The sequence below is a fragment of the Drosophila serrata genome, unplaced genomic scaffold, assembly GCF_035046125.1.
Source record: "Drosophila serrata isolate PLE 108 unplaced genomic scaffold, ASM3504612v1 contig_184, whole genome shotgun sequence".
NCBI lineage: Eukaryota > Metazoa > Arthropoda > Insecta > Diptera > Drosophilidae > Drosophila > Drosophila serrata.
This window is the reverse complement of record NW_028257082.1, coordinates 1,319,523-1,345,383: the sequence shown is the minus strand read 5'-3', so window position 1 is coordinate 1,345,383 and position 25,861 is coordinate 1,319,523. Positions and strand designations below refer to the sequence as shown.

General features: G+C 42.2%; 4 protein-coding genes and 1 long non-coding RNA gene across 31 annotated transcripts; 3 read left to right on the top strand and 2 right to left on the bottom strand.

Annotated features, from left to right (window-relative positions):
• The first annotated feature begins 29 nt into the window (after positions 1 to 29).
• LOC110191476 (U3 small nucleolar RNA-associated protein 25 homolog) lies at positions 30 to 2,475 on the top strand. Its single transcript, XM_020962337.2, has 3 exons — positions 30 to 425; positions 482 to 1,186; positions 1,250 to 2,475. Exons 1-3 carry the CDS (start codon positions 161 to 163, stop codon positions 2,383 to 2,385), a joined length of 2,106 nt encoding a protein of 701 aa, XP_020817996.2. The 5' UTR covers positions 30 to 160; the 3' UTR covers positions 2,386 to 2,475.
• Positions 2,476 to 3,029: 554 nt separating this feature from the next.
• SERCA (ATPase sarcoplasmic/endoplasmic reticulum Ca2+ transporting SERCA) lies at positions 3,030 to 12,774 on the top strand. Of its 12 annotated transcripts, none has more exons than XM_086827837.1 (10): positions 3,030 to 3,397; positions 3,469 to 3,721; positions 6,753 to 6,900; positions 6,976 to 6,993; positions 7,103 to 7,185; positions 7,299 to 9,470; positions 9,542 to 9,657; positions 9,725 to 9,961; positions 10,023 to 10,140; positions 10,219 to 11,676. In XM_086827837.1, the coding sequence occupies exons 3-10, from the start codon at positions 6,783 to 6,785 to the stop codon at positions 10,417 to 10,419; spliced, it is 3,063 nt and encodes a 1,020-aa protein (XP_086683963.1). In that variant the 5' UTR covers positions 3,030 to 3,397; positions 3,469 to 3,721; positions 6,753 to 6,782; the 3' UTR covers positions 10,420 to 11,676. The 12 variants fall into 12 exon arrangements, with proteins under 12 accessions (XP_086683963.1, XP_020817991.2, XP_086683971.1 ...); XM_020962332.2 differs by lacking the exons at positions 3,030 to 3,397; positions 3,469 to 3,721 and adding exons at positions 3,755 to 3,974; positions 12,494 to 12,774 and having other exon boundaries at positions 10,219 to 10,336; XM_086827845.1 differs by lacking the exons at positions 3,030 to 3,397; positions 3,469 to 3,721 and adding exons at positions 3,755 to 3,974; positions 11,934 to 12,774 and having other exon boundaries at positions 10,219 to 10,336.
• Positions 12,775 to 13,019: 245 nt separating this feature from the next.
• LOC110191501 (WD repeat-containing protein 47) lies at positions 13,020 to 14,780 on the bottom strand. 2 transcript variants are annotated; one of them, XM_020962368.2, is made up of 5 exons: positions 14,512 to 14,780; positions 14,206 to 14,363; positions 13,729 to 14,134; positions 13,451 to 13,671; positions 13,020 to 13,383 (listed from the first exon to the last, which is right to left on the bottom strand). In XM_020962368.2, exons 1-5 carry the CDS (start codon positions 14,545 to 14,547, stop codon positions 13,158 to 13,160), a joined length of 1,047 nt encoding a protein of 348 aa, XP_020818027.1. In that variant the 5' UTR covers positions 14,548 to 14,780; the 3' UTR covers positions 13,020 to 13,157. The 2 variants fall into 2 exon arrangements, with proteins under 2 accessions (XP_020818027.1, XP_020818026.1); XM_020962367.2 differs by having other exon boundaries at positions 13,729 to 14,137; positions 14,512 to 14,734.
• A 145-nt stretch (positions 14,781 to 14,925) lies between these two features.
• On the bottom strand, positions 14,926 to 25,824 carry kcc (solute carrier family 12 member kcc). 15 transcript variants are annotated; one of them, XM_086827825.1, is made up of 23 exons: positions 25,687 to 25,813; positions 25,084 to 25,207; positions 23,547 to 23,678; positions 21,380 to 21,571; positions 20,907 to 21,040; positions 20,759 to 20,841; positions 20,596 to 20,698; positions 20,425 to 20,530; positions 20,224 to 20,353; positions 20,047 to 20,165; positions 19,769 to 19,987; positions 19,551 to 19,707; positions 19,227 to 19,486; positions 18,915 to 19,167; positions 18,495 to 18,857; positions 18,247 to 18,433; positions 17,969 to 18,184; positions 17,799 to 17,906; positions 17,430 to 17,483; positions 15,889 to 15,981; positions 15,459 to 15,595; positions 15,249 to 15,388; positions 14,926 to 15,185 (listed from the first exon to the last, which is right to left on the bottom strand). In XM_086827825.1, the coding sequence occupies exons 3-23, from the start codon at positions 23,656 to 23,658 to the stop codon at positions 15,094 to 15,096; spliced, it is 3,258 nt and encodes a 1,085-aa protein (XP_086683951.1). In that variant the 5' UTR covers positions 23,659 to 23,678; positions 25,084 to 25,207; positions 25,687 to 25,813; the 3' UTR covers positions 14,926 to 15,093. The 15 variants fall into 15 exon arrangements, with proteins under 15 accessions (XP_086683951.1, XP_086683952.1, XP_020817983.1 ...); XM_086827826.1 differs by lacking the exon at positions 25,687 to 25,813 and adding an exon at positions 25,448 to 25,566; XM_020962324.2 differs by lacking the exon at positions 25,084 to 25,207 and having other exon boundaries at positions 25,687 to 25,824.
• Positions 24,533 to 25,267, top strand: LOC147644336 (uncharacterized). Its single transcript, XR_015270534.1, has 2 exons — positions 24,533 to 24,655; positions 24,722 to 25,267. It is a non-coding gene; the product is annotated as an uncharacterized LOC147644336 (long non-coding RNA).
• Positions 25,825 to 25,861: the final 37 nt, after the last annotated feature.

Here is a 25,861-nt window from a genome sequence, read left to right as displayed (position 1 = left end):
GCCATTTTCCTTTTTTTGTAGCACAATAAAATATTTAAATAACAGAAAAGGAACGTTTTGGTATATTTCTTCTTTCAAATAAACCGGTATATTGTACCCGGACGGTCACACATCGCACGTGTTGGATGTTTTTATTTTAGCTGAATTCAAACAAATCGGAATGAGGCAGAAACACGGGAAAAACAGGGGCAAGCCCTACAACAAACCAGCCCCAGCGCGCCGCAATGAAAGGTTCTCCAAAAACTATAGCTTTATCCAGCGGAGCAAGCAGATGGAGGAGATGCATCGCAGGGAAAGGATTCCTGGATCAGCACCGCAGCCCGAATATGAGCCCGTAGCCGAGCTCTTGCCGGAAATTCAGGACGACGTCAACGAGAATGGATTCTACGAACAACTTGTGACCGGATTCAACCACATACCCACAGGTACCCAAGTTAATTTCTTAATTTGGAAAGAGATTAACCGGAAACCCTATTTCTAGTTCACATTCTGAGTTCAACGACGGACGAGCCTGTTGCTTTTGAACCGGAAAACAAGAAGAAGTCAAAGATGGATAATCTTTCGGAGAATATAAGTGCAGACCTAGAAACATGTAATTCGTTTTCAAAACGCTTCGACTTCGAGCTGTCGACTGAGAACATCAACGATTTGATAGCAAAGAAAGCTGTCAAGTGTATCAAAAGTAATTGGACTGCGTTGGGTAACGTGAGGTTTGAGATTCCCCAACTATCTTCGTCCGATATCAAAGACCACTCCGGTTGCAGGGAACCACAAGAAATTGCCACTTTCGAAGACCTTCAGAAATTGGAGGTAAAACTGTCCATTTGTGGAAACGCCAAGCTGCCGCTCACACCCCTGCAGTCCGAATTGTTTTACATTGCAAATAACTACCAGGATTTGTACTGTCCCCAGCGCAGCTACGGCAATGCTGAGGAGATCAGATATGTATATTGTCTGCATGCAATTAATCATATGCTAAAGGTCAGATCGCTTATATTGCGTAATAACGAAAAGGTGTCGGCTTTGGCCAAGTCCATGAAATTGTCACCCAACGAAGTCTCCATACCAGAGAGTTTCCGAGACCAAGGACTAAAGCGGATGAAGGTGCTGTTCATTGTGCCATTTCGGGAATCAGCTCAAAAGATAGTTAACACGATCGGGGATTTACTGTTTGGAAGTCAGGATGGTAAGTCACCTATATCAGGTCACTGAAGAACAGAATCAGCATATACATATATATTTCTTACAGCAAAGGCTAGGAACAATTCGATTGCCAACTATGAACGATTTCTAGGAGATTTCTCTGGAAACACGATATACTTCCCAAAAACTAACCCCAAGCCCGTGGATTACGAGCAGACCTTCAGTGGCAATACAGATGATAACTTTAAACTAGGAATTCGTTTTACCAAGAAGACAATGTCCCTCTTCTCCGATATGAATTCGTCGGATATGTTAATCGCATCTCCATTGGGACTGAGGATGCTCGTAACGGACAAGGATAATGATTTCGACTTTTTAAATTCAATTGAGCTACTAATCATTGACCAGGCCGAGCTCTTCCTCGCCCAAAACTGGGAGAATCTTCTCTATTCGCTGGACCACTTGCACTTGCAACCGCAGAAGCTACCCGATACTAATTGCCAACGGGTTCGGACGTGGTGTCTGAGTGGAGCGTCAAACTTCTACCGCCAAACTCTGTTATTCTCATCACATGAGCTCCCAGAGTTTCGGGCGGTGCTTAACAGCAAATGCAATAACTACCAGGGAAAAGTACGGATCGCCAATTTGGTCGACCAGGGTGACATACGCAATGTACTAACTCCGATCGAACAGGTTTTCCAGCGAATCAGTTGCTCAAATGTTGAGTCAACATTTGACGATCGCTTCCAATATTTCGTTAAGCACATTATGCCCCAATTCAGCAAGCCCGGATTTTCGCACTGCATGCTGTACGTGCCCAGCTACTTTGATTACGTACGAATACGAAACCATTTCAAGACCGAGATGGTCAGTTTCGTGCAGATAAATGAGTATACAAAGAAAGAAAAAATTTCCCGGGCGAGAGATATATTCTTCCACAGCGGAGCGTCTGTTCTGTTATACTCGGAAAGAGCACACTTCTTCCGGCGCACACGTATTAAGGGTATCCGGAATTTGATTCTTTATCAGCCGCCCAATTTTCCCCACTTTTACTCCGAAATGATCAATTTGATGCTTGAGTCGAATCAAAATCCGCGGGATGGCTTCGGGGAAGCGATGTCTGTGAAAATTCTGTACACAAAATATGACCTGCTCAGTTTAAGTAACATTGTTGGCAGTGAAAATGCTGTCAAGTTGACCTCGGGAAAGAAGGATTCCTACCTATTTTCGACCAAAACATGAACCTAAGCTAAGGACATGTACACGCATTAGTTTAAAGTAAATTATATCCTTTGAAAAGAAAATGCAAAGTAAATGGTAATTTGTATAATATTTTTTTCGTTTCATGGGTCTATTTTCGGCCTAAAATTGCTTTGTGTGACGTAAATATATTTTAAAAGGTAGGTGATTGATCTGATGTTAACATCAGAACCGCTTCTGTCTGGTTTATTTTTTTCCTTGTTTCCCATTACGCAATGCTGAATTATGCTGAAAAAATGAATAATTATCAAATGGTTTAACGAACAATAAGAGCCAATTTCAGATAGATTCCCCTAGTCTATTCCATTGAAGGATAAACTCTTGATTAGGTTTTTATAGTAATCATTTGCTGAAGTTGTTTGCCTAAGAAAATATTTTGAAATACTAGATTAATATAACTTGGCTAACTTACTACCATGAAGTTCGTTTACCAACTACTCAGGCATTGGTTATCGGCGGTACTTTACTATACTCAAACCCGATTTCCCAGTCTTAAAATAAACTAAACATTGGGGACTGCATTGTCATTTATTAATATTTTTCATGATATATGTATGCGAATGTCTGTCTGTGGGTAAGGTAGCTTATAAAAGTTCTGGTAAAATAGTTGCCAAATGCATATTTATGGCTGCTCTATGAAAAGTCGTAATAGTTGCTGTGCACAAAGCGGATATCATACGGAAAAACGTGTGCGGAGAGCGAGAGTACTCTTGCCAACTTTCGAGAGACATTACAAGACTATTTTTATGCGCCCAAACCGACGACGGCTGCCAGTCTCTGGCTGAAATTGGGGAAAAAACTGAAAAGGCCAAAGAAAGAAATGCCTATGGCCGCTAACCGAAGAGTCGATACCCTCTCCTATACAAATACATAAAGCAAATTCGAATTTTGAATTATCTTTTGGAAATTTCAAAAACTCTATTCCTGATATATAAGGTAATAAAGCTCCGATGGAGAGTTTCTTTTTAAAGGAAACTATTTAAGAAAAACACCCGTGAGTATTAAACCCTTTGGCCTGATCTACTACCTTCCCCTGGTTTTGTTTTTAAAAATAACTATTTCTAGATATTAGACAAACACACGTGCATTTTTGAAATAAGTTTACACTCACAGGCATAGGCACGGGCACGGGCCCAAGTGATCATCTCCCCACATTGCTCTAGACATTTTCGTATCTGTGCGCTCCCGAAGATACGTATATTTATCTATATACACATGTATATATCTCGGCACAGTATATCTTCTTCGGTGGATCTCAACGAAAAGGCACGACGAGCAGAGCAGAAGCTGAAGCGAACAATCGGATCTCGGATAGGTGGTAAGTGCTCAAAGTTTGTGCGTGCTAAAAGTATTTTCCCGGGGCCAAAATAGAGAGTGTATGTAGTTTTGGGAATTTTGCCAAAATATATGAATTTTGTAATTCAAATAGACACTCTCAACGAGCAGCGTTCTCCTTGCGTTCAGTTGCCGTTGATCGTTATAATAGCGCGATCTTTGTGTTAGCTCTTGGTCTTCCGACTAAAATAAATTTTTATTATATAATAACGGAATTTTTACTAGGAATAATAATTGTAAGTTTTGTTGATTTGTTTTCCGCAACAATTCCAAAGCGAATATCGCAGTGATTTACTCTAAATTCAAGTAAAAAATACAGATACAATATTCCCAAAAAAAACCAATGTACAAATGTTTAACGCCGCGCTGAAAAAAGTTATACGAAAACCTACATCTCTACATATGTACATGCTTACTACACTCGAAAAACTGTGTTTCAAAGTGCTCCCCAGTTTGGTTTCTGCCTGCAATCCCAGTTGACTTCCCCGCCAACTCAAACCTACGACTAATCCAGAAATGTCCGTAAGAGGGACATATACAGTGAGCAGCAACCTCGACCTCCAGAGTCGATCTGAAAATATTTGAATGTCACAAATACGAAGGCACGAGAATACCACAAATATAGATCCGATCCGACACAGATGTAAAGTTCCCACCAGTGGTGTGTCCTACATGGTCGCGCAGAGGTGTATCTGTGATCGAAAATCTGATTATGCAATACCGCTGGGTAATATTCGAATGGCATGTCAGTGTTGTACCCAAAGAGTAATTGCCAGGAAAACACTTTCAAAGGTTCACCACCTCAAACCTAAACAAGCTAAAACCCTCGACCTGCTTATTTTATTTAGTGGCTAATCTTAGTAAGTGCCCAAAAAATCATATTGTGGAGCAATGAAACGTTTATAAATATCTCAGACCCGGGATCTGGGCCACAGTGAACTTGTCATTTCGAACAGCAACGGCCCTAATCCCCAGATTTGGGCCAGTGTGATCTTGTCGTTCCGAAAACCAGCAGCTAGCTGGCTGCCTATTCCATTTCATCCACGAATTATAAAATTCATCGGTGGGATTTGATTTGTCATTCGAAATTAGAAGACTCGAAAGCGCGGGGTACGGTATGTCGTACGCTCGCGTCCAAAGAAATGTCGACATCAATTAGAATGCTCAAAATATCGTAAGCCGTTAAAAAAGTACATATATCACTGAGTATTTCTCCCTACGACCGTCTCTCTTTATATGTACTTTCATACTTATTTATGTGTTTTCCCTAGTACATATCTTTATATGTACGAATGTTCAAAATTGAGCTTGTATTTTTTCGGGTGCTAGGACTCTATTTATAGATCATCTCGGACAGAGGCAATTTTTTTTGCTTTGCTCCATAATGCACACGTATAGACCAATACAACCACAAGATGTCATGAGTATATTATAGATATATAGACTATATCGGCTATATAAATAGTATGATTGTAGAAATACGTCTGTCTGTTCAAATATAAGCATTTCCCAAGAACATTTCTTTGACAATCTTCGTAAGAATAAAGTAACGACTTTTCCGGCAGGAAAATCCCCAAAATCCCTTATCATGAGATACGTTGGTCAAATGCACCCCTTTCGAAGGTAATATTCTTGTATTCCTGGGCTGGGAAAGTTGGCTGGCTTTCAATATTTCCGGTACGACCTAATTCTGTTGTCTGAAATTTGAAATTTAAAATTGTAGCTGCCAGAATAATACCTGGCAGCACCCAGATCTATTTATTGCGGGCTCTTGATCTCATTAATTTGAGCACAAAATGAGCGAAAGAATGGCCTTCGCTTGACAATATTTCTGTCTCTTTTCTTTGGCTAATGGAATTATGAAAAGCGAAAGAGAGCAAACATTGATAACGATTCGATTTCGCTTCTCACCAAACTTGACGGATTTTTGAAAGCAGAAACTCACCAGTTAGCTCTCGATAGCTATCGATAGCACCGGCTATCGCATGTACTGGGTGCTCGCGACGAAATATTGTTCATCGATTATCCTGAGTTGCCAGATTTTCCGTACATGAGTAAGCAGCGTTGCCAGGCAGTAATATGCGGCCCTAGAGACTTAGTACAATATTTATCATCAGTTCTAAAGTCGTTTTCTTTATGTACGGCGTAGTCAAATTAGGGTTTTTTGGTAAATTTTGTTGTATTAAAAAAACACACGTTGTATAAATAAAATCCATATTTATCTGATTTAACATATGGATATTAAAATAAGCTATTTTTAAGGCTATAAGCCAGTTTCAAACTTCTTAAGCTTTTCTATTTTGAAATATGCCAGATATACTGAAAGCTAAACTGGCAACACTGGGCCCGAGACTTAGGTTATCAGCCACATATTTAGAAAAAAGCGCCATGGGATATAATATATAAAAAATCAGGGAAAAAGTACTTAACACGCAGTGCGTTCGTTGTTTTATAAGTGAATTGCGCCGCACCAGCACACGCATCGTCCCTGCACTTTAATTGCGTTCCGGTGAACCCCTCGCAAAAACTGCGTCAGTTGTGCGAAGTGACACGTGTGTGAATCTCATAGGCGGAACGGAGACGGGCGCCCAGGGTAATGCCAATGTTCCAGCATGTTCTCCGGACGAAAAGGGGCAAATCGAGACGGGGGGTCCAGTCCGGAGATAACTACGTCAATTGGCCGTGTTTAATAGTGGCCAGAAAAGTGCCTGCAAAATTTACATATTGCGCTTGTATGTACCCGTGCCCGTGCCCGTACCTGTGCCCGTGCACATGCACATGTATGTATGTACATGGCCAACCTAATGAGGTAGTTTTTACTGCAAAACGGCCATACAAGCGTAAATTAGGTGTACATAAGACGTACATCGTGTGCACACTTATGTACATTTGCTATTCCAGTCAGCACGGCGCATTATCACCGAACAAAAACCAGAAACAGCAACGGAATAAAATGTGTGTTTTTGCTTTGTGTCTACTTTCAAACCCCCTCCCGGATCGATTGATGGATGCAGGCTACTGAACGAAGAGGATAACGAATCAAAATGGAGGACGGTCACTCGAAAACCGTCGAACAGGCTCTCAACTTCTTCGGAACGGACGGCGAGCGCGGCCTCACTCTCGACCAGATCAAGACCAACCAGAAGAAATATGGACCCAACGGTGAGTCGGCGGAGGTGGTGTGAGCCCCTTTGAATCGACGACTGACGTGTTTGTTTTGCTTGCTTATCATTACAGAGTTGCCGACTGAGGAAGGTGCGAAGTCAATCCCAGTCTCAGACCATGTCCACAGCCCCTTCTACGTCCCTGCCCTAATATACAGTGCGTGACTGCATTCTAATTGCTGCATTCTAATCTTCCACAGGAAAGAGCATCTGGCAGCTGGTCCTGGAGCAGTTTGACGATCTCCTGGTGAAGATTCTGCTTTTGGCAGCCATCATCTCATTTGTAAGTCAAGACGCAGTGATGCCCGCCTCAGTGGCAATCAACCCCCGTATTTGGCGCGAATAAAAAGAACCCTCCTTCCACTTTCTCCCTCTGCTCATCGATCTCGTTCGCAGGTTCTCGCGCTGTTTGAGGAACACGAAGAAACGTTCACTGCATTTGTAGAGCCCTTAGTTATTTTACTTATTCTGATAGCCAACGCAGTGGTGGGAGTATGGCAGGAGAGGAACGCCGAATCCGCCATCGAAGCGCTCAAGGAGTATGAGCCGGAAATGGGCAAGGTGGTGCGCCAGGACAAGTCCGGTATCCAGAAGGTTCGCGCGAAAGAGATCGTACCCGGTGACCTCGTTGAGGTGTCCGTCGGTGACAAGATCCCCGCCGATATCCGCATCACCCACATCTACTCCACCACCCTTAGGATCGATCAGTCCATTCTCACTGGTGAGTCGGTGTCTGTTATCAAGCACACCGACGCCATTCCCGATCCCCGCGCCGTCAACCAGGACAAGAAGAACATCCTGTTCTCCGGCACGAATGTGGCCGCCGGCAAAGCCCGCGGCATCGTCATCGGCACTGGCCTGAGCACCGCCATCGGTAAGATCCGTACCGAGATGTCAGAGACTGAGGAAATCAAGACTCCCCTGCAGCAGAAGCTCGACGAGTTCGGCGAGCAGCTGTCCAAGGTTATCTCCATCATTTGCGTCGCCGTCTGGGCTATCAACATTGGCCACTTCAACGACCCCGCCCACGGTGGCTCCTGGATCAAGGGCGCCATCTACTATTTCAAGATCGCTGTCGCTCTGGCTGTGGCTGCCATTCCCGAGGGTCTGCCCGCCGTCATCACCACCTGTCTTGCTTTGGGCACCCGCCGCATGGCCAAGAAGAACGCCATCGTGCGCTCCCTGCCCTCCGTCGAGACCCTTGGCTGCACCTCCGTCATCTGCTCAGATAAGACCGGCACACTGACCACAAACCAGATGTCCGTTTCCCGCATGTTCATCTTCGACAAGGTCGAGGGCAATGACAGCAGCTTCCTGGAATTCGAGCTGACCGGCTCCACCTACGAGCCCATTGGCGAGCTCTTCCTTGGAGGCCAGCGTGTTAAGGCCGCTGACTACGACGCCCTTCAGGAACTGTCCACCGTTTGCATCATGTGCAACGACTCCGCCATCGATTACAATGAGTTCAAGCAGGCCTTCGAGAAGGTCGGCGAGGCCACCGAGACCGCCCTGATTGTGCTGGCTGAGAAGCTGAACAGCTTCAGCGTTAACAAGTCCGGCCTGGACCGCCGCTCTGCTGCCATTGCCTGCCGCGGTGAGATTGAGACCAAGTGGAAGAAGGAGTTTACCCTGGAATTCTCTCGTGATCGTAAATCCATGTCCTCGTACTGCACCCCTCTGAAGGCCTCCCGACTGGGCACTGGCCCCAAGCTGTTTGTCAAGGGTGCCCCTGAGGGTGTCCTAGAGCGCTGCACACACGCCCGCGTCGGAACCACCAAGGTGCCTCTGACCTCGGCCCTGAAGAGCAAGATCCTGGCCTTGACTGGTCAATACGGTACTGGACGCGACACCCTGCGTTGCCTGGCCCTCGCCGTTGCCGATAGCCCGATGCGCCCCGAAGAGATGGATCTGGGAGATTCCACCAAGTTCTACCAGTATGAAGTTAACTTGACCTTCGTCGGTGTCGTTGGCATGTTGGATCCCCCCCGCAAGGAAGTCTTCGACTCCATCGTGCGCTGCCGTGCCGCCGGTATTCGCGTTATTGTGATCACTGGTGACAACAAGGCCACTGCCGAGGCCATCTGCCGCCGCATCGGTGTGTTCACCGAGGACGAAGACACCACTGGCAAGTCCTACTCTGGTCGCGAATTCGATGACCTGTCCCCCGCCGAACAGAAGGCTGCCGTCGCCCGTTCCCGCCTCTTCTCCCGCGTGGAGCCACAGCACAAGTCGAAGATTGTTGAGTTCCTGCAGGGCATGAACGAGATCTCCGCTATGACTGGTGATGGTGTGAACGATGCCCCCGCCCTGAAGAAGGCTGAGATCGGTATTGCCATGGGCTCCGGTACCGCTGTCGCCAAGTCTGCTGCCGAAATGGTGTTGGCCGACGACAACTTCTCCTCCATCGTGTCCGCCGTTGAAGAAGGTCGCGCTATTTACAACAACATGAAGCAGTTCATTCGCTACCTCATCTCCTCCAACATTGGTGAGGTCGTCTCCATCTTCCTTACTGCCGCCCTTGGTCTGCCCGAGGCTCTGATTCCCGTTCAGCTGCTCTGGGTTAACTTGGTAAATTTTGGAATTATTTTATTCATTCTTCGATTGTTTTTTAATTTGTGTTTTCGCCCATTATCGCTCAGGTTACTGATGGTCTCCCAGCTACAGCTCTTGGCTTCAACCCACCTGACTTGGACATCATGGAGAAGCCCCCCAGGAAGGCCGATGAGGGTCTCATTTCCGGATGGTTGTTCTTCCGGTATGTCTGCTTTGCCTACATAGATAATTGAATTATTTCTAACTGCGCTTTCACTTTATAAATTAAGTTACATGGCTATTGGCTTCTATGTGGGCGCTGCCACTGTCGGTGCCGCCGCCTGGTGGTTCGTGTTCTCCGCTGAGGGCCCCAACCTAACCTACTGGCAACTGACTCACCATCTGTCCTGCTTGGGCGGTGGTGACGAGTTCAAGGGCGTTGACTGCAAGATCTTTAGCGATCCCCATGCCATGACCATGGCTTTGTCCGTGCTGGTGACCATTGAGATGTTGAACGCCATGAACAGGTGAGTTATTGTGTAGATAACACCAGATAAGATCCGAATGACCGGTTTTTGTTTTGTTTAGCTTGTCTGAGAATCAGTCCCTGATTACCATGCCCCCATGGTGCAACTTGTGGCTGATTGGATCAATGGCACTCTCCTTCACTCTTCACTTTGTTATTCTTTACGTCGATGTCCTCTCCGTAAGTACCGATACCGATAAGAGCTAAGCATTCGCCGTCACAGTGAAAGCTAATCTTTGTTATCTCGTTCATTCTTAGACCGTCTTCCAAGTGACACCGTTGTCTGCTGAGGAATGGATAACTGTGATGAAATTCTCAATTCCTGTAGTTTTATTAGATGAGACACTGAAGTTTGTTGCTAGAAAAATCGCAGATGGTGAGAGTCCTATATATAAGATGCATGGCATTGTGTTAATGTGGGCTGTCTTCTTTGGCCTGCTGTACGCTATGATGCTTTAAGAATTATACAAATAATTATAATCCATAAGCCCAACTTCATTATTCTAATTTCTAGTATAAAAGTGTTACTAAATATAAACAGAAACAAACAACAACAACCCCTGAACCCACAGTTGTGTACTACATGTAACGTAAAGTCCCTAACCCGCCCATAGAAAGTTTGTTCCAAAGAATTAACTGATTTTTAAAACCAACCCCCCGGTATCACAGAGATTGACTGGTGATATCCAAAGGATGGGCCTGACTGACTCACTCCCTACTTTGGCTTTTGGCTTTGAACAAACAGCGTTAAAATGATCAATATATATTTTCTATACGAGCTAACGATTTCTCTAACACACACGTACACGTACACCCTGTTTGTATATTAAATTAAAATTAGCAGGATTGCTTCTTGTACATACAATGCTATATAGACACATAAGAGAGGAGTTTCGCGCCCTTCTATTTATTTCAATAGCGTTAGTTAGCCTTTCGTCATGTATAATTTTCACTGGGCTGTTGCCAAAAAGAAAGGAAGTGAGATATTATAGGAACCAAAATTAATTTGAATAAAAATCCGTACAATTCGTCTGTGTTTAGTAACTTAAATATACTGAAGAGTAGGATAATCGCGGCAAAAGAACAAAAAAGAAACCTTTTAATTGAAGTATGTTTGTGTAAAAATAAAACGATTAGACCATTTTACGTAAATCGAATCTAATTTGTACTTGCTAATTGTTTTGAGAAATTCCACCTAAGCGTCCTAATAATTATATAATTACAAAGAGTATTTCATCTTAGTGTATCTGTCGAGTTAACGTACCCGTAATTGTCTCCTGCGGCTCCTTGGGAAATATATAATTATTGGTCATACTTCATTCCATAATATTAAGAATTATTTCGAGCACAAGATATTAAGTAACACAGCTCACTTTTGACAACTAGCAGCGATTGTATGTACATTGTATAAGCAAATGAGTGGGGAGACAAGGAGCAGGAGCTGTGTCTCTGACAAAAAAAGGCATCAGGTACAAAGGCAGCTGAGTTGAGTGGAGGGTTTCATTGGCAGCACACTTTGTAGTTTACGTCAGAGCCTCGTTTGTAAGGAATTAAGTACATCCTTCTAGCATTTGTTTAGAGAATACCTACTTAAATTAACATTATATACATAATATACTCTGTTATAAAATTAGAGACGCTGTGAATTGATTAAACAACAAAAAGAACTACCAACACACCTAACTTTAAAGAAAATAAATTATGCAGAACTAAAAACCGTGCTCTGTGCTCTACGACAAAGCCCCCCGTGAGAGGGAAGAGGTGGCGCCCGGAACAAGCTTAAGTTGGCCGCTTCACAAGCTATGTCTATATTTAAATACATGTTTTTTAAATTCCGTTTTGCTTGCACGTGCACGAGACTCGTCGATCGATCCTGGCTGATTGGCACCGACGACTTCATATGATACCTCCCGCCCCCACCTACCAATCAACCAACCATCTCTCAATGAACTATTGTCTTATTTTTTATACAGTCAACCCCAGATTTCATTAACTCTGGACACCCCGATTAGTTACCATAACACAAATTGAATCCATCCCTCCTGCTTTAGAAAAGTACGTGCAGTTATTATTATTATGTCCGAGAGTGCGCCAAGAATTTGATGTAATTGAACGAAAAGAACAACAACAATCGCTGTACATTATGGTCTATAATTACATTAACGCACTCTCAACGGCGTAAACGAGAGAAACAAAAAAACACAGATTTGAAATTCAGCATGTAAGATATCTAAAAACGTAAAACGAAATAATAAAAACAAGAAATCCGAAAATCCACCCGAGCACCCCACTCCCTACTAGGCTGTAAGTATTTGAGCCCACCGAGACTGCCAAGTTCCAGAGTTTCGGAATACGCAGATCGCTGATCCATGCCGCTTCGCTGGTCCCCCGTAAAACCCTGTGCGCAGAAGTCCAATCCTCCCTCTGCATATATCCATCATCCATAGTTTTTGGTTTGCCTCCCGCGTTGGTTAATGCCCCCCGAAGACTAGAAGAATGGTAATTATCGTTTGCCCATGTGTACTTACTGTAGTTCCTGATGTCGTCGTCGACAAGTGGTAACGGTTAGGACCACCACCTTATGACCGATACGAGAGTGTGGAAAAGAATGATGTGAAGGAGGACAACAATTTTTCTGCCTTTATCATTCGTGTATTAATCGCTAAGCCAGCCCTGTTACTTGCAACTGCAACATTAAAAATCCAACATAAATCAATTTATTTGCTTTAGAAAGTAAAAAACATTACATGTGGAAACTGTGGGTTTAGTAAGAACGGATTTAAATAAATAAATATATACCAAATATATAAATTACAATATTGCCTTTTTATTTCAAAGTCCTTTTACAAAGCAATCCTTTAAGCAGAGTCCAAGAATAAATGTTTACCTGTTGACTCTGAGAACATTTGTAGAAAGGATATCAAATCTGTTCCACTGACTCTCAATGTAAGAGCACTCAATCGAATCCTTTTAAAAAGAACACAACTCTCCTGAGGACATTTATGGAAAGGATCAATGACGAAGGATTTTTCAGCATTAAAAATATTCCATAGATCAACCAAGTTTGAGTTGAGTTTTATTTAATAAATTAAGATCAGTCTGACCAACAACAAATGTGCGCATGTTGATCTATTCTGCACAAAATACAATATTGACAACGAAGTTAAAGCCGTTATTAGATCCAATGGTGCATAATATTACGAAGGAGGTAGGGCCCATAATGTTGCCGTCTTGTCTGCCGACGTGGAGATGAAGGAGAATTCGGTTGGATGCCATCGGATGGTAATTGCCTTGTCCTTGTGCTCCGCCACCACCACCGAATTCAGCTCATGTGCCAGATCTCCCTGCAGATCCGTCAGCTTGACCGAGTTGTCGTAGCTGCAAGTCAGCATATAATATGCGGATGGGGAGAAGCGGACGCACCTTAAATGGAAATAAGGGTAAGGTTATGGATCTTATTCCTGAAAATTGTGTAATCCTAGTAACTTACCTTATTTCAGCGGTGTGGGGATAGAAACGCTGTATCGGTCGATTGCCTCGAATATCGTACAATACGCAAGAGCTATCAGCATGTCCGGAAACCAGAAGTCTGCCCGTCGGATCCACGCACACTGCAGTCACTGCCGAGTTCTCCAGGCCCTCCCGCCTCTCGTGATCCAAGGTGTTTACCGAGACATTAACTCGCAGATCCCAGAACCGTATCGTTTGATCCTTTGGGGTATACAAGGGCATTATCTTCAGTCCAAAATGAAGGTGTTAAGGACTTACCTGCGATCCCGAAACGAACATTGCATTGTTCCAGCTATAAAGGGACAGAATGTGACCAGAATGGCCGGTGTAGGCCTGAAAGGGCGTCCCAGTTCCACAGTCTGTTATATAGATCTTGCAATCTCCGGCGCCGCCACTGGCCAGAAGACGAGACTTGGTGGATGAATCATCCAAGAAGCACATATCTCGCACGGTGCCGTCATGCATGTTTAGCTCGATCTCGTGGCCCACCAACTGGTTGGTATCATTGTTAAATCTCATGTACTTGATGGTCTTGTCATTCGATCCGGTGGCAATGAGCTCCCCGTCCCGCGACCAGCACGTGCAGTATATGGAGCCGCGATGGTGTTTCGTTCTCTTGCAGAGCACCGAGGGTGGATACACCGTCGTCGTCTGTTGGCCATGTCTGCTATGGAAATCGAATTAACATAAAGCTGTCCGATAGCTTGAATGCCCAAGGGCTAATTAATTAATTACCTCAGCTTGGTCAGTTGGGGATATTGACAGATGCGGAATGTCTTTGAGTTGGAGCCTACCGCGTACAGCTTTCCATTTGGATGAAAGTCAACGCTCCGAATGGCCTGAGAGTCCGACAAAGTGGTGACCGCCTCGAACTGCGGTCTTTCTACATCCCCCTGTGGCGGCGAATAGAGAATCTTATAAGGGAATCTTCACAAATCAACCCAAATGCATATATTTCTGCTCTTTTGTTTGATGGATACCAAAAAGTTGCTTGCGTGTTCAAAATAAACAGAAAGGCCTGCAGTTCCAGACAATACGAACCCTTCTCAAGTCCAGGTCTTTAGCCTCCGAATCCATGAATCTGGATAGCTTTGTGGATTGAGGATCTCCAGAGTAATTCCAATGTATTTAGAATATTTTTTTTTTCAGAAAGGTCGGTCGATCGGTCGGTCGAGCCTACTTAGCCCACATAAATTTCTCAGCCATCGAAAGGTAATATAACGCACAACTCCGCTACGGTTGAAATAACAAAAGTCGGGAGAAATGCTCAGGCCAGTGTTGGACAAGACGCCCTTGTTGATTCTACAGATATGTATCTGTAAATGTAAAAGATACATTTTAAATTTCAAGCCTCATGAACTAGTAGCGCTGTAACCACAGACAACGAATAATATCTGCATTGCTTAGCTGCACCTAAAATGGTAGAGAGAACCCTTCACAAGAACATCCACTTGATTTATTATTGTTACAATTTTTTGATATTTTATTTACGTAAAAATAAAATATTTGGACATATGATTGAATATAACAAATTAATAACCTTCTTTTTAAAAATTTGATTGATTCTTAAACTTGTCTAGTGTTGTTGCGAACTCTTATAAAACTGAGCGATTAATGCTCTCTTTAAGAGTAAATTGTTATAACTTCTCGGCCTCCGCCACGTACCATTAACACTTTCTCGAGGCCCTCTGTTAATACCTCCAGAAATTCCATATCTGAATGGGAGAGAAATATCTGTTTAGTTTCAATTTTGGGGTATTATTAGGTAAAGATCTTACAATTGCTTTCACGCTCCGCTCTCACTTCCCTAGGTGGTCCTGGTAAATTCATTATGACCAACTGGGCATCCTGTGACTTTTCTACAATAACCTCGTTTAGTTTTATTGCTGTGTGCATGCGACGAACATTGAACTCATCCCTGTGAACGAAAAATATACACATTTGTTAGGAGCATATCCTTAAATCGAACAATCGCTGCTAATTCGTACGGTTTCACACTGGACTTGAAGTCTCCTCCGTCGGATTTTTCTGTCGATTCATCCTTGTTAGATGTAGTTTCGGGTGCATCCCCATTCTCAGGACCATCCAAATCAATTGAGTTACGTTTCTCGTCGTTCTGAGAATCCTGCAGAGGACGTAAAATCGAAAATAGTATTAGATCCCGGCTAAAACAGTTCCCAAATTAGGAATGACACAGTGCCGTTGATTCAAAAAACTGAAGAGTTCATATAAAAAACCAAAGGTGGTAAAAAGCCAACCAAAAAAAGAATATTAACCAAGGAATGTTCTTAATTTTCATCTACATGGCTTTAAATGGGTATTACTTAATGCTACTATATTATAATAGGTATGCTTATGTATATTTACGAGAGATTAGAGACAATATGTTAACTAAATATCTTAAAAAGCAGTACATACGTGATGTTGTATTTCTTCTATAGTTGGATCGGCGAAGCGAACTTTAGACGCCGTTTTGGTGGCGTCATAATGGTGGTCTACAATTGTTTGAACCTGAAAATGTTACCAGTATGAGGAGTATGAGAAAAGTAGGTTGCAGAAGAGTAGACTAGAGAGGGCCAATATCAGTGGAGGGATGCATACCACTAAGCTAATAAATAAATCTTCATAGGATTAGGTTTTCCCTAGCAGCTACAAATCGGATATATTGACCTCGATGAATCTAGGAATATCTTTCGAATTCCTAAGCACAAACATTTAGTTTATATTAAGCAGTCACGGTGCCTTCAGCTATTAAAAAGCTTTTTAAATTATAACGAATAGGACTTTCGGCACTCCGAAGACTTAAAAGCAGAAGCGTTTTGGAATTTGTCTGACCAGGACTTGAAAAGTTTTTAGGTTACAAAACGCTAAGGATTTGAAATAAAAAAATAGGAACCTAACTTCGGGAAACCGAAGTTTATAAACCCTTGCAGTTTGCAAATGAATTATAGGATTGAATCGAAAATCGATTATAACTAAACTTAAAATATTCGTCTTCTTTAAATAAAAAAATCCGAAAATTTATTTTTCAACCGGAGATGGCTAGATCGACTCAGCTGTTAATGCTGATCAATAATATATATGGATTATAGGGTCGGAAATGACTCTTTCACTGTGTTACAAGCTTCTGACTGAAAGTATAATTCCATTCTTTGATTGGATTTATTTATATTTTTATATGACAATTTATTCAACAAACCAATGTTTAAATAACTCATAACTAAGCCAAAAGAGCATTAATTTTAATTCGGAAAGCTGTCCTATGCAAGTATTTGTCAGGCTAATAAATCTGCAAACTTTATTTAAAATTTTAATAAATTAAAATTTTTGCCAATTTTTGCCAATTTTAATGATGTAACCCCTTATAAAATTTTCAAATTTTGAAAAAAATCCGAAAATTTATTTTTCAACCGGAGATGGCTAGATCGACTCAGCTGTTAATGCTGATCAATAATATATATGGATTATAGGGTCGGAAATGACTCCTTCACTATGTTACAAGAGTCTGACTAAAATTATAATACCCTAGAAGGATATAAATATTAAGAGAGAGCGGAAACAGGTACATAATATATTAAATACTATTATATTCTTTTGTAGTTGATTTTAAATTCAAATTCTCAATTGTATCCGTAATTTAAAGATATTCTAATGATATAATATGGTCGGAAGTTTCTCTGCTGATAAAGGCTACTACTGTTAAAGCATGTCCAATAGATTGTGTGGAGAGTAATTTGCAATTTCGATAGATAGTTACAACAGATAGAAGAGAGTGTGAACATTAAAACAGGGTACATTGACACAACAACACATAGGAGTTGATGATGTATGTAGTATGGGGATGAAGATGGATCACACACATGCTGCTGCTGCACCGATGAGTTGATTTGAACACAGTCAGGGGGAATAATATGTTTGTATCTGGATATATGTATATTCAATCTGTTTATACTCTTTACCAAAGACATTTTATTATCACTGGGAGTTTCCTTAAAGTCCATTATAGTCTGAACCTTTTGATTTTCAATAAATATATAAATTGTTAGGTTTTTAATTTGGTTCTCTGATATAGTTACATATATGATTATTCGCAAGAATACATGAGAAACAAAGGTCAAGATGATGGTTTTCTCTTAATAGTTACTCAACTTAATTAGAACGGAACAAATATATAATAACTATTTGCTAATAAAGATTAAATTAAACCCAAGGATAAATGTGCAGTATGGTCGTAAAAATCAAATAACAATGAGAGTTAGATGTTTTTAACTTTCAAGTATTACAATGCCGTGAATCAATAGGCTTCTTGAAGCCTAAACATTACTTACCACTTTGGAGTTTTCTTTCTTATTTAAACCTAATGCTCTTAGCATCTGATTACGCTGCTCCATCATGAGTGTCCTTTCGTAGGTGTAAGCAGAGATGTCACTGTTGTTCTGTTTGGGAAAGAGTATTTGTAAGTGCTTTTAGAATGTGTAGTATCACTAGTATCGCCTACCATTTCAACCACTTCGACATCGGCTTCAATTCGGAGATGGTACAGGAATGTCTTAAGATCCTTCTTCATTTGAATTGAATTGTCTTCGATTTGAGCAACAGTGAAGATCCTCAGCTTGCAATTGCGCCAAGTGCGATGTTGCTTCAGCAGGAAGGGCAGCAACATGAGCAGCCCACCGTCGTGGACAATCCACCAGATGTCAATGTTGCCACCAATCTGAATTGGACATGGAAATGTAGATAAAGAATGCGTTATGGAGTGTCTGGGGTAAATACTACTTTGTGGTTTGACTCTGGATAGAAGTTGATGCCCTTGGGCACCATGAGGGCCATGTGACAGGCGGCCACGGTCCGGACCGTTTGGATGAACGTTTTCCAGCTGTTGCGACCTTCCTGCCGCCAGCTATAAGGCCAGCCAATAATGACTGTGTTGGGCTTCATGCCACCCAGTCCAATGGTTTGGATGCTGCAAAACAATCACATTTTCAATGCTACATTTTTCAATTAAGACATCACCATGACCTTACACTGAACTGAGGCCTTCGCCAATTTGTTGGGCGACAAGGACATCGCAGAATCCTTTCACCTTCTCATCGGTCATGTACTTGCGCAACGTGGACTTGGCATCCACGGCTTTGTTGGATATCTTTGTGTGGTCGCCCTTTATCACAGACACACAGATCGTCAATCCCTTGCCAGCTTTCAGCTGGGTGGCAAACGAGAATATCTTCCTGTACTTTGGCAATAAATTGTCGTTGAGCTTCGATAGCACTAAAATTTGGGGACGCCAATTTTTCGTATGCGGTGGGCCTTCCTCCAGACGTAGGAGCGAGTACCTGGCGGCAGTGAGAGCCATTCCACGAATGCCATCACCCCACTCCTTTTCAGCGCTACAATTTGAAACGATTTAGCACGAGTTTATTTATTTTTCAAATAGTCACACTCACCCCCGGTACTCAATGTATTTGTAGATAATAATGGCCATTCCCATTGCAATGAGGGCGAAATACCAGGACGTCATGATCATGACGGATATGCACAGGGTCAGGCCGATCAACGACAAGCTCCAGTGATAGAACTTGAAGCGTGGTCTCCAGTTGGGGGTTCTCAACAGGGTTTGCACGGCACAAGCCAGGTTGACAAAGCCATAGCACATAAGGAAGAACATGGACAGCAAGGGGGCTAGCAAGTCCACGTTGCCTGAAGGTATAAAAGGTGGTATTAGAATCTCTAAGGCGAAAAACATGATAAGGACTTACCCAAAAGAATACCGCACTGACAAATGCAGATGGTCAGGAGCAGAGCACGGGTGGGCTCGCCACGGCTTGAGGACTTGGCGAACGGAGCCAGGAACGGGATAATCTCATCTCTGGCTATCGCCTGCAGCAGACGGGGAGCACCAGTAAGACTCTGAAGACCAGCTCCCAGGGTGGACAGGAAGGAGCCAATCAATATGACCCACTGATTTGGCCAGGCAATGTTTGCCACAACCAGCTTGCCACCGATTGATTGACCGAATCTTGGGAATACAAGAAAAGGTGAGCAATATGTTTCCGATGAAGGCGAAAGTTTTCTCTACTCACTTATCCCTCAGAAGGAGATTATCCACGGTGCCGGCAAAGAACATGACGCTGGATAGGTAGACGGTACTGGTGGTCAAAATGGCACATATCGTTCCAATGGGAATGCTCTTCTGAGCGTCAGCCAAGTCGCCGGATCGATTAGAACCAGCCATGATGCCTGTGCATAGTTTAGTTTCATTTAGATACATTTAAATAGAGATCCGATTAGCTCCTCCTACCTGTGACCGATGGGAAGAAGATGCCAATGAGCAGGGTGAACGACGTGGTTATATCCGCCATGATCTGATTGTATGACTGATCATTGGTGTTCTCGATATCAATTGCGTTTTTGCCATAGGATATGAACTGTCCCTTCTCCAGAAACGAGGGGAAGATGTTGTCGTAGAAAACGCCGCTAGCCAGACCCTTGATGCCCTTCACCTTGGTCACGTTGTTAGCTGTATAGAGCCAGGATTAGAGCCTTTTTATGAGGTATTTGCTGTGATAAAGCCCTTACCTAGGTAGTATTCCTCGCATCTACCTTCTGGGCAGTATATGTCGCGCAAGAATGAGTCTTCCTTTGTGCAATTTTCAATGGGAATGTCCTTGAGAAGGCGTTTACCCAGAACACACATGCTGAAATGATGGAGCATGCGGACCACTCAAGGGGAAAGTAATGTAAAGGAATACTTACTATAGCTTTTCGTTGCCATGGATATTGTCAAATATTCCCACATACACCGCTATTATCGACAGGATGACACAGGCCAAAGCCACCGTTGCGAACTTATTGACGAATTTCACGCCCACAAACACGATGAGACCTTAATGGGCGAGGCGACATTAAAGTCTGCTCTTAACATAACTGAAACTGAATGTCAAGTGTTAAACTTACCCATAAAGATGAGCAGTAAAGTGCCGTAGACTCTGAAATTGTTATACATCGCATCAGCATCCTTGGTGAAGTCCCCGAATATCGATGCCCACGGCGCCATGTATGTCTGCAGGCCATGAACATTATTAAAATAATGGATGGTTTCAAGTTTATGTATTTTTCAGAACCCACCAATACGATTTCCACCGCACCAACGATGTACATCGCCGCTGCTAGTGTGGTTCCCGTATAAAACAACATCCCCACCGCTCCACCAAACTCCGGGCCAAGGGATCTGTTTTTGAAAGAACTCAATTAAAAATGCTTTCGCTTTATTGCCAATATAAAAGGTTACCGTGATATCATGAAGTAGCTGCCTCCCGCCGGCACCACTCCATTCGTTGCAATGGCCGACATCGAGATCGCAGTTAGCATTGTCTGAAAAGGAGATTATAAATATAACCAAGTGGGATACTCGGGGTAAGGGGCAGACGCTCGCTTACCACACAGCAGCAGGTCAACACAATTAAGAATCCACACACGGCGCCAGCCGTTCCAACAACCCATGTTAATCGAATGAACAATATGACACCAAAGATATTTTGAATGCATGGCAAGAACACTCCAATTAGGGTACCTTTAATCAAGACATTTGATGGCCATGTTTGTTAGTGAGCTCTGTACCACTTGTTAAAGTATTCGATTATATTTGAAACATAATGAGTGTGTGCCTAAAAAATGCAATATCCCTCACTATCCCTTTTTTAAGAAGTATTTCTTAAAATGTAACTAGAATATCGCTGAATAATGTGAACTGCAAATTGTATCTATAGAATACCGCGTTGGAGAGATGAAGCTAATCATCCTTTCACAGCTTTGTGGGGCTTGGGGAATTGCATCTTTTTATTAGTTGTAGTGTGTGTGCCTTTCAATATGAGAGAAACAAGTAAGTTAATTAACTTGTGGCGAAACATACCCATTCGAGCCGATGGAGCTGCCGGCTTTGCATCGGGATCGGTGGCCGCTGGTATCGTGTTTTCATAATTGGCAATTGATGAAATGAATGTTGATATATGGGGCCTGGTCGCCAAATCATCATCGTAGAGATATAGATTTGGGTCGATATTGGACTTCTGGTTCTCTTCAGCCCTGTGGATATCACCTGAGTCTGTGGAGAGGTCAACAAAGATGAAGAATAAATGTAAGAATGATATATTATGCAATGGATTTTAAAATAAATCGTAATAAAGGGTGCCGAAAAATAGCTTCTGATTAAAAAAAAAAAATTGAAAATGTATTCAAAAGTATAAAACACGACTTTAAGACACTATCTCACAGCCATTTCTGTGGCACCCCGTACAGATTTTTACTCTAACATAATAACTATTTCGCGCTACCTTCATTTTTTGTGTCGTGAACTGTACCATTGTGTTCGGATGGTATTATTTCCATTTCATCCGAATCATCTTTAGCATCTTTGTTACTTTGCATGTTAACGTTGTGTGTTTGGCTTCAAACTCTGGGCTCTAGATTGCACTTTTCTCACTTAAAATTAGGTAACACTAGATGGAATGCGAACGAGAATTTACTTAATGGCCATAGCTTAAGGGGGAACCCTGCACATATCTCATCTGCATTAGCATTATATAACCGAAAGGCGTGGCCGATTCGGCGGCAGTGTATATATCCCGCACATATCTCTGCTACACACTCAAGATTTGGGACTTTGGGCAAGGAATGGAGTTTTTTTTTTCTTTTCTTCTATCCGGGGGACTCCCCCGGGTAGCTACAGAGGTGAGTGTGGATTTTAAATGAGCAGGAAACGGGATGCTGCTGAAAGAGGGATGCTGTGTGCACTCGTAGCCACGAAAGTTGTGCCAGCAGCTCAGGCCTGACACAAAAAAAGTATGTAACCGATTAATTTAGGTCAAGGATTTTCAAAGCCCGACATCTTGGGGCGGTAAATAGGCGTCGTCGTAGTCATCTTATTTTTCCCCATAATGCGGCAAGCAAAAAAAAAGAAATAACTGAAAAATGGAAACGGAAAGTAGCAGAGGCGGAGGCTGCAGCAGCAAATTGTTACGAAATGAATAGCTGAACGCCTTTGCAGGGGAATGCAGGGAAAACCAGTCTAGAGTTCGTCATCCGATTGCGATTTTTGGATTTCGGGGACACCACACACTTGGTTGGTAATTGAACGCACTTTTATCCATGTATGTATTTGATTATTGTTAGAATTTTGTCGATTGTTAAAGTATGGTTTTGTTATATGTTAAAGGTGCTCAAAAAGAATTCCGTTTTCATGTTTTTTTTTTTTTTTTTGTTGTTATTTCTGTATTTTATTTAATTTTTTTGGTTTTGTATTATTTGAAAGAAGGTTCTTTCCAAAAATTATGTTAGGCGAGAGCGAAAACGCTCAGATGTATGCTACTTTTCGTTCGGATTAATAGAAAAACTAAGAAAAACTGTTGGTATTCGGCCGAATAAAAATTATGTTGCCCAGGACCCTGAGCGTTCGTTCAATTGAGATGAAATCGAAAGCTTTTGTCGTCTACACACATTCTTAATACACACACAGGCTCCAGCCACCGAGAGAGCGAAAGGCGGAGAGCCGTAAGCCGAGAGCGACATTGCAGGTGTATATTCATTCCTTGGGCCCACCACTTGGCCAGGGCATCCAGCAACCCAGCGGCAGCACTAGACTCTCGTCCAGCATCCATCCATCCGCTGGAAAGGCAAATCCAAGGGAAAAGCTGCTCTGCCTGGGCTCTCTCTCTCTTTCGCTAGGAGCTTTCCACAGGTACAAGGAAAGTGAGCTTTGCCTTACAGCTGCTGCGAGGAAATGTGTCAGCAGGGCATCCTGGACTTTTACGAATTGGGGCAGCGCAGGATTGGATTGCAGCCCCTTAAGCTCTATATCTGGCTCTACAGTGGTCTTTCGATGGTGGGTCAATGTCTGAATAATGTGTGCTAACACGATTTAAAGCTTATATTTGGGGTAAAGTCCTTAAAGTTAGTCCTGGTTATTTGTGTTGTGTAGATTACTTATTCTTAACCGGAGAATGGTGGTTCATTTTCCTGAATTAGGCTTACTTTCAGATCCCTTATAATTTAATCGACGATAAAATTAAAACTTAACTCACCTAGTGTTTCATCGTGGATGTCGCCGAGAAGTTTTCCACTCGCTGATTCATCCTGTTGATAGTCCAATACGGTGTCTTCGTCTGCTTTTGTGACTTGAAATCTATCTGGCATATTTGTTATTTTAAGGCACTCTGGAAGCGAGACAAACAGTCATTAATATAAACAGTTCTTATCAGAAATCAAACGAAAAATCAAAATGATCAAAGGCATTCCCGACGATACCAGATACGCGTAAACTCAAAAACTAATAAACTGTTAAGTCAGGTCATTTATTTTCCGGCCGATAATAATTCTCTTTTGGGTTAGTCCGGGATACATCTGATAAACCAGCAATAAGTCTCATACTTTCTTTTTCCTTTTATTTCGGCCGCACCTTACATTTGATAACCCGTGATCGAAGATACCGTTAGTTCCGGGTGGCCAAATCACATTATTTGCATAATATTTAGTCCATTATCACATGACAAACTAACACATACTAATTCTGCTAAGATGACCTAACCAAAAGAAAACCTTCGGCAATGCTCAAATTTTCAGGTCAGATATAAAATTGTTTTCGATCTTATTGCGATTATCGGTTTACACTCTTGTTGCGAACACAAGATAACGATACTACTTCTTCTCAGGCGTAGTGTTATGTCACAGGTTTGATTATATAACCGGAAGGAAATGGCATGTTTCCACCTTAAGATAGTTACTATTGGCAGATAAAGAAGATAAAACCTGTTATATAACAGCGCTCTTTATGGGTGGATACATTTTAAACAGCTGACTGAATGCAATCCGGCCCGAGTCTGAATAACACTCAGCGCCACTGTATTTTTAAGCGCGCGACTGATAAAGAGGAAAGTAAACACCAAAACAAACATGCATATACCATTTAGTCATGCAGCCAAAGCAAGTTTTGGATAATAAATCAGAGGTTGCTTAATTCTCCTCACTTGAAGTCCATGTAGACACACAAGAACTCTTGCCTGCAAATTCACCCATAGATACACACAGACACAGAAGGGACGAGAGCGAGAGAGAGCTTATCGAGATCAGTTTTCATCTCGACTTGGCCCGAAAACGCGCTCCAGTGGGGGCTCATTGATAAGTTCCTAAATCTGTACTCATCGATTGGGGTTCGCTGCACCTGCATATATACATACTTATATACGAAATCATTCCGCAGATTAACATACATACATATGTATGTACGTAAATACAAATCTACATGGCCAGTACACAAAGAAATGCATGCAGATACATTCATATCTACATTTAGCCAAAGGATGAGCGCCGCCGACCGTATGTAAAAACTGGCTGGAATCGTGCATATTATCTAACATCGATGGAGCCAAAGGGTTTAGTTCGATCCGTCGGCGGCCTACAGGTCAGCCTGCGGCCCCAAGAAGCTAGTCCCACTTCGTTCAAGAAGGCACAAACAAGCACACATTCATACATACGCCATGTACATACATCGGGAATGCCTCTGATACGGGGGGAAAATGTAATGTTTACGCGCAGCCACAGCACGAATTTTATTCCATTTACTTGAGCAAGCGCCTTGAACTCGCAAATCACCGACGATCCACTGTCTGATAACTAACACGTCCTTTCAGCTCTCCTTTTTTTAAATTTATTATCGCTGCTCCTCCTCCAGCTTATTATTAGTGAACTTTTCAATTGTACGAATAAAATAAAACTATCATATTAAAGGCGCATGAGTAATACAAAATGATTTTCCACTGTATATACTTTGGAATCGCGAGTTGGGGGAAAGACTGTTGTATTAATGAAAAGTGTAATTGAAATCAAATGTAACGCATAGGGGACGCATGAATACCGATTGTATTTTGGAAAACCAATCCGCCAGTGATATATTTATTGCAATTAGCACCCTAATTCCCCATGATACCATTTTATGATAATTTCTCCTTCGGCATTTGTGAACGCACGAAATTACTGTTTCTGGGCAAAGTTTATAAAGCAGTTAAAAACGCCCGCGAGCGATGTATGTGTACATACATACATAAATATGTTCATATGTAAATATTTATAGCATGTGGCCAACTTGAAGATTTATTGAAAATATTTTTTTAAGAACTTAATAAATTTGCAAACAAAATTGGCGGACTTTCATGGTTTTATACTAACATGTTTTTTGCATAGTCTTTTGGACAAATGTACTCCCTTGTCTGGTAAACGAATTAATATTATGGTAGAATTTAAGAGCCATGACTAAATATGCAAAACACTTTAAAATGCGCTATGTAGAGTTCCTAAAATTTACATAGGGCTACAGTGCTGTGCGATAGTTGTAATGAAAACG

Excerpts from the sequence above, each read along its gene's own strand:
- LOC110191501 (XM_020962367.2), bottom strand. The coding sequence starts at position 14,547 with ATGGATTCGGAGGCTAAAGACCTGGACTTGAGAAGG. Across the intron at positions 14,364-14,511 it reads AAGACCTGGACTTGAGAAGG|GGGGATGTAGAAAGACCGCA; the intron begins GTTCGTATTGTC and ends TCGCCGCCACAG. Across the intron at positions 14,138-14,205 it reads CCCCAACTGACCAAGCTGAG|CAGACATGGCCAACAGACGA; the intron begins GTAATTAATTAA and ends CGATTTCCATAG.
- kcc (XM_020962324.2), bottom strand. The coding sequence starts at position 23,658 with ATGCCAGATAGATTTCAAGTCACAAAAGCAGACGAAGACACCGTATTG. Across the intron at positions 21,572-23,546 it reads CATCCACGATGAAACACTAG|ACTCAGGTGATATCCACAGG; the intron begins GTGAGTTAAGTT and ends ACCTCTCCACAG. Across the intron at positions 20,531-20,595 it reads GTGCGGTGGAAATCGTATTG|ACATACATGGCGCCGTGGGC; the intron begins GTGGGTTCTGAA and ends CATGGCCTGCAG.
- SERCA (XM_086827837.1), top strand. The coding sequence starts at position 6,783 with ATGGAGGACGGTCACTCGAAAACCGTCGAACAGGCTCTCAACTTCTTC. Across the intron at positions 9,471-9,541 it reads AGCTGCTCTGGGTTAACTTG|GTTACTGATGGTCTCCCAGC; the intron begins GTAAATTTTGGA and ends ATTATCGCTCAG. Across the intron at positions 9,658-9,724 it reads TCCGGATGGTTGTTCTTCCG|TTACATGGCTATTGGCTTCT; the intron begins GTATGTCTGCTT and ends TTATAAATTAAG.
- LOC110191476 (XM_020962337.2), top strand. The coding sequence starts at position 161 with ATGAGGCAGAAACACGGGAAAAACAGGGGCAAGCCCTACAACAAACCA. Across the intron at positions 426-481 it reads ATTCAACCACATACCCACAG|TTCACATTCTGAGTTCAACG; the intron begins GTACCCAAGTTA and ends CCCTATTTCTAG. Across the intron at positions 1,187-1,249 it reads ACTGTTTGGAAGTCAGGATG|CAAAGGCTAGGAACAATTCG; the intron begins GTAAGTCACCTA and ends TATTTCTTACAG.